This window comes from Siphateles boraxobius, unplaced genomic scaffold (genome assembly GCF_051911475.1).
Source record: "Siphateles boraxobius isolate OS27281-9 unplaced genomic scaffold, OSU_SipBor_1 48, whole genome shotgun sequence".
Classification (NCBI taxonomy): domain Eukaryota; kingdom Metazoa; phylum Chordata; class Actinopteri; order Cypriniformes; family Leuciscidae; genus Siphateles; species Siphateles boraxobius.
Genome location: NW_027509119.1, coordinates 4,252,970 through 4,259,762, shown reverse-complemented (window position 1 = coordinate 4,259,762; position 6,793 = coordinate 4,252,970). Strand labels below are relative to the sequence as shown.

The following is a 6,793-nucleotide window of genomic DNA, read 5'->3' as shown; positions in this document are numbered from 1 at the left end:
ACTTTTAACTTTAAATAAAATAATAAAACTACATCAGATGTCACAACCACCATGCTGGATCATGCTGCACGAGTTTGACCAGCAGATGTCCTCAGTGGGCATGTTCTGCACACTGGATTTGTTGTATACTTGGTGTAGCCTAATATAATAATGAATAATCTGTAGCAGATCTGAACCCTTACGTCCACATACACTCAAATAAAATAAAAAATAACAGGGCAGAATGTGAAAATGTGGATGTGAAGTAACACTGCTTAAGGTTGAAATTCACATCATAATATCACAAATGAATTATATTAGTAGGCTAATCAAAAAATTATTAGGAAAATATGTGGTTTAAGAGCTGTTAGTTTGGGTAAAATAAATAAATAAATAAATAAAAACACGTTCTCTTTGACAACTGATATTTATATTGTATGGAAGTAGTCTGATATACTATTCTAAAGATCTCATGGGTTAACATTACAATCCATCACATTTTCATCTTAGTTTCTGACAATATAAATATGGACAATTGTACCAAATTGGATATTTTTGTTTTGAGTGTGAGCCTGATAAAAGCCTGATTTATCAAAAATGATACTCCATATACTGTATATATATACAGTATATATATATATATATATCATTTTTTTGTCTAAAGATTTAATGAAATGTTCCATTTCAAAAATATTGATTTTTCTGACTATTATTTATTAATATGTCAGGCTTTACAGGGTTAAGTATAAAAAAATCTGCACAATCTGCTTTAAGAAACAACAACAGCGCAATGATAACATTAAGACAGTACATGACAATGCACTATTTTATTGTCCATGAATTCTACAGCTTCAAGATTTACTTGAGTAAACATTCATTATGCCATAAACACTCCGCCCAGGTGTGAACATAGTAAACCCGATCACACAACCTGATCAAACTGTACACATGATAGAGATTTTCAGGTCAACTAAATCCTATTGGAAGAGCTAGAACATGGCAAGTGGCTTGCATATCAATAAATAAATAATCTTATCCAAATATACTGCATTCGATCCTGAGCTATACATATATTCAAGAGATTTACAACCTATTAAAAGTCATTTGACTGTTTTGATGTAGAGCGATTGATACATTAGATGTCGAGTGACCACAAACAGGGGAAGCTGAGTCCTTCATTATGTTAATAATGCACATAGGGCTTTCAGTCTAAATCCAGGGTAGGCTGGTCGGGTCCTTTCTTCAGGGGTCCAGTGACACACAATGACTATTTGAGAACACTTACAGTCTTCAGGCTCATTGTCAACACAATCTGAGAAAGACTTTGCATAAATACGTGAGAGTTTGTTTGCATAGTTGCAAGGCGGCCACAGAGAGAGAGAGAGAGAGAGAGAGAGAGAGAGAGAGAGAGAGAGAGAGAGAGAGAGAGAGAGAGAGAGAGCGCCAGCGCTGGAAGATTTTCCTGTGGACGGTTGCAGTGGTGACCGTCAGTTACCTGTGTGTGGACAGACAGACAGACAGACAGACAGCGCTGGTAAACGAGCTGTAAGACTGCCGTGAATGACGTAAGAGAGTGTGGGATCACATGTACCTCTCTCTGAGAGTCAGTGCAGGGTTGTTGCTGAGGAAAGAGAGCTGCTGCTCCAGGCTACACACACGAAAGGCCAGGTAACACGACGACAGGATGAGCAGGATAATGCTGCGGGACAGAAGTCACATGTCAAATGGAAACCCAAGAGCAGAAGAACTACAGCTCACTGTGAGCGATGAGTTCATGGAGAGCCGTATGAATGTTCAGATGGACACTAGATGGCAGCGTTGGGAACTAAACGTTTTTGTTTTTTCGTCATTCATATCTTATGGAAACACAGCCATTGATATGATTACAAAGTCATCTCGGTTGCTCAAATAAATAAAAACAAAACACTTAATTTAATTGTATTTATTATTTCTAAAAAAGTAAGCTATATCTAAATATTATAATGCCAAAGAGATTGAGATTTGGAATTCTCAAATGAAAATGATTTTAATATATTATAATTTAATTGTATTGTATTGTTTTGTTATTATTATTATTTTATATTATTTAATATATTTCCATTGTTAGTTTTAGTAATAGTTTCAATTAGTATTAATAATAATAATTTATTAAATAGCATTAATTCTCAACTGAAGAGCAGAGGACATAGGCAAAATGTTTTTTTTTAAATTATTTTAATATATTATTTTTTAATTTAATTATTTTATAAGAATGATTATTCCTTAATTTATTATTATTTATTATTTAATTTTATAAATGTTTAATATAATTTTCTATATTATTTAATATGTTAGTAGTAGTAGTATTAATAATAATACATTATATTTTTTGCCTTTATTATTGATTTTTGTATTATTTATTTATTTATTATTATTATTATTATATAGTATTTTTATATTGAATGAGTTTTCATATAATTTTCTTTAATTTTGTCATTTATATAGTATAGGCATTAAGCACACAAAGGTAAATAGTTGAAATCTAATGTATTGATTTAATAATAAAGGTTGTTCTGAAAACTTTTTTCAACTCCTAATGTATTTGTTGGGTGAATTTATTGATTCATTATTATTTGCGGTTCCCAAGATATCATCTTATTCTGTTAAAAACATAACTGTGGCGTGTGCACGTGGAGCCAGTTTCCACACATGACTTTATTTTGCACGTGACTGCCCCACATAAATCAGCTGGTGCCGATGGGGACGGATTACTGGAACAGGTGGACTGGCAAACACTGACAAAGTAATGAGAAAATCTCCCCTGCCTCTTGATTTGATCTATTTATAAAGCCTAGAAGAAAAGTTGACTAAAAAAGTATGATAATATGCGTATATAATTTTCCAAGCCTGTGTCGATCTAGATCGTTTGATCTTTAATTAAATACGTTTGACATGATACCCATATAAAAACTGAAAAATGCTAAAGGTGAAGGTGTGTGTGTGTGTGTGTGTGTGTGTAATTGTGTGTGTGTGTGTGTGTGTGTGTGAGTGTGTGTGTGTGTGTGTGTGTGTGTGTGTGTGTACTTGTACAACTATCTTTGTGAGGACCAGTTTAAGTTTTAGACCATTGGAGTGAGGACAAAGAGAATAAAGTGAGGACATTTTGGCCGGTCCTCACTTTCTGAGACCCCTTTAAAGGCCTGTTTGAGGGAAAAGACTTGGTTTTAGGGATAAGGTTATAATTAGGTTAAGGGTAGGTTTAGGGTAAGGGTTCAGGTTAGGCGCTTTGTTGTGATGAGTAAGGTTAAGGTAAGCGGCTTTATGTCCTCATAAAGATAGATGTACAAGAGTGTGTGTGTGTGTGTGGCCTGGTAAACCCTACATTATGGGGACAAAATGTCCCCATAAGGATTGCAATATCTGAAATCCTTGTTCGTGTGGGGACATTTTTTGGTCCCCATGAGGAAAACAGCTTATAAATCATACTAAGTGATGTTTTTTGAAAATGTAAAAATGCAGAAAGTTTTCTGTGATGGGTAGGTTTAGGGGTAGGGTTAGTGTTAGGGAATAGAATATACAGTTTGTACAGTATAAAAATCATTATGTCTATGGAAAGTCCCCATAAAACATGGAAACACTACGTGTGTGTGTGTGTGTGTGTGTGTGTGTGTGTGTGTGTGTGTGTGTGTGTGTGTGTGTGTGTGTGTTTAAATGATGATGCGAGTGAATTAGGTGTCCTGAAACAATACACGGTCTCTGTGATACCAAATAAGCAAATTATTTGTTTAGCCAATCATACGGTTGTGAGCTCAGGAAGACAGGACAGCATTTATAAAGCTAAGAGTAAGAATAAACGAACGGACAGACAAACTCACAGCAGGATGAAGAACTTCAGTAGCTGGTACTCCATCTGACCCAGTTCTGGTATCGTCTCGTTCAGGCGGAGCTTCTTGGTTTCCAGACCTGGATCTGAAGCGGATCACAGTATCACAGGATAAGGAAACGTTCTGACTTACACCAGTCTTTTCTTTCTTTAATAAATGAACACAGGTCTCATATTAAGGCCCTGATACACTCACAGCGAAGCTTTTTCATTCTTCGCTTAGAGGTAACAAAGTTTAAATTACGTGATCAGTGATATAATGTTAGCAAACATCCCGACGCCGTCCATACTGATGAGAGCGACGTTTAGATAAACGTAAATATGTGGATCTTTGCACCAGTGCTTCAATCATGTCATGTTTATTTATATAGCTCTTTATACAATAATAGATTGATTTAAAGCAAGTAGCTTTACAGTACTAAAAATGTATTAAAAAGTCTCTTTCAATTAGAATTACAACATCAGTTTCTCCTAAAGAGACGATCCAGTGCGTTCGTGTTTCACTCGCGTCTGACCCTGATGGACTGAACAGAAAATATGAACCAGAGAAGATTTCATTGTTGAAAAAGGCGGAGCCTCAGAGCCACACCCACCGCTTACATCATCACCACGGACCAATGATAAATATTATTAATTCTCAACTGAAGAGCAGAGGACATAAGCTAAATGTTTTTTATTATTTTAATATATATTTTTTTTATTTAATTATTTTATAACAATCATTATTTATTAATTTCTTATTATTCATTTATTAATATTATTATTTAAATATGTTATTATTATTATTTAAATGTTATAATTTTTTTATATAATTGTTTATATTTTTATTTATTTATATAGCTCTTTATACAATAGTAGATTGATTTAAAGCAAGTAGCTTTACAGTACTAAAAGAGTATTAAAAAGTCTCTTTCAATTAGAATTACAACTCAACATAAAGAGAATGATAGTTCGAAGGTTTTAAGCAACCAGAGCGAAACGAACTTCGCTTTGGTCTGATTTACCTTTGAAATGAGGTAATTGAAATTGGCTTGAAGTACACTCACCTAAAGGATTATTAGGAACACCATACTAATACTGTGTTTCACCCACTTTCGCCTTCAGAACTGCCTTATTCTACGTTGCATTGATTCAACAAGGTGCTGAAAGCATTCTTTAGAAATGTTGGCCCATATTGATAGGATAGCATCTTGCAGTTGATGGAGATTTGTGGGATGCATTATCCAGGGCACGAAGGTCCCCTTCCACCACATCCCAAATATGCTCAATTGGGTTGAGATCTGGTGACTGTAGGGGCTATTTTAGTACAGTGGACTCATTGTCATGTTCAAGAAACCAATTTGAAATGATTCGAGCTTTGTAACATGGTGCATTATCCTGCTGGAAGTAGCCATCAGAGGATGGGTACATGGTGGCCATAAAGGGATGGACATGGTCAGAAACAATGCTCAGGTAGGCCGTGGCATTTAAACGATGCCCAATTGGCACTAAGGGGCCTAAAGTGTGCCAAGAAAACATCCCCCACACAATTACACCACCACCACCAGCCTGCACAGTGATAACAAGGCATGATGGATCCATGTTCTCATTCTGTTTACGGCAAATTCTGACTCTACCATCTGAATGTCTCAACAGAAATCGAGACTCATCAGACCAGGCAACATTTTTCCAGTCTTCAACTGTCCAATTTTGGTGAGCTCTTGCAAATTGTAGCCTCTTTTTCCTATTTGTATTGGAGATGAGTGGTACCCGGTGGGGTCTTCTGCTGTTGTAGCACATCCGCCTCAAGGTTGTGCGTGTTGTGGCTTCACAAATGCTTTGCTGCATACCTCGGTTGTAATGAGTGGTTATTTCAGTCAAAGTTGCTCTTCTATCAGCTGGAATCAGTCGGCCCATTCTCCTCTGACCTCTAGCATCAACAAGGCATTTTCGCCCACAGGACTGCCGCATACTGGATGTTTTTCCCTTTTCACACCATTCTTTGTAAACCCTAGAAATGGTTGTGCGTGAAAATCCCAGTAACTGAGCAGATTGTGAAATACTCAGACCGGCCCGTCTGGCACCAACAACCATGCCACGCTCAAAAGTGCTTAAATCACCTTTCTTTCCTATTCTGACATTCAGTTTGGAGTTCAGGAGATTGTCTTGACCAGGACCACACCCCTAAATGCAATGAAGCAGCTGCCATGTGATTGGTTGATTAAATAATTGCATTAATGAGAAATTGAACAGGTGCTCCTAATAATCCTTTAGGTGAGTGTATATTGGGGCCTTTAGTTGAGAGATTGTATTTGGTGAAATGCTGTATGTTGAAATAAAATACTGAAAGAATATGTGAACTACCCATAACGGCCAAAAATCACTTTTAACATTATCCAAACGAGCATTTAAAAGAATTACATCAATTAGTCTTAAGCAGAGGCTGATATTTTAATGTTTTATCTCCACATTTTTTAATCTCCATCTGGGATTAATCCCGTATTGCATAATGGACCCGATTCCTGCCAGTCAACCAGCCACTCACAACACAGGCAGAGATATGACGTCAAAGTCAAGTGATCAGCCTGTTCCCGAATGAAACAAAATCATTTAATGGACATTTTTTCATTCCATCCCAGAAACATTAGATCAAATGGAGACATTAACTTCCAGTCTGGTCTGAGAAATTAATCCGCTCATAATGTGTTTCCAACAGCTTTACCCTCCTCAGAAGTTCAGCACAAAAACTGTCGTCACATGATTTCATTACGTTACATGTTTATTACAGATAGGGACATCCATTAATTTATCTTGGAAATAAAAATACGTATTTATACTTGTATTGTTCAATTGCCTTCAGTTTTGATGTATGTCTAAAATCTCATAACAAGTCAAGAAAGACATCAAGGTTGATATTGCTCGTCTCATTTCCAAGTGATAGTTATAGTTTCACATTTTTTTAAATGCAATAGA

General features: G+C 35.9%; 1 protein-coding gene across 2 annotated transcripts in view; it reads right to left on the bottom strand.

Annotated features, from left to right (window-relative positions):
• Positions 1–1,275: 1,275 nt before the first annotated feature.
• The window catches only part of gramd2aa (GRAM domain containing 2Aa), a 32,349-nt gene continuing 26,831 nt past the window's right edge, over positions 1,276–6,793 (bottom strand). For both annotated transcript variants that reach the window (XM_077201635.1, XM_077201636.1), the window contains exons 10-13: positions 3,834–3,927; positions 1,571–1,678; positions 1,421–1,474; positions 1,276–1,360 (exon numbers count right to left, since the gene is read on the bottom strand). In XM_077201635.1, coding sequence (XP_077057750.1) covers positions 1,471–1,474; positions 1,571–1,678; positions 3,834–3,927 — 206 coding nt within the window. In that variant the 3' untranslated portion in view covers positions 1,276–1,360; positions 1,421–1,470. The remainder of the gene's footprint in view (positions 1,361–1,420; positions 1,475–1,570; positions 1,679–3,833; positions 3,928–6,793) is intronic.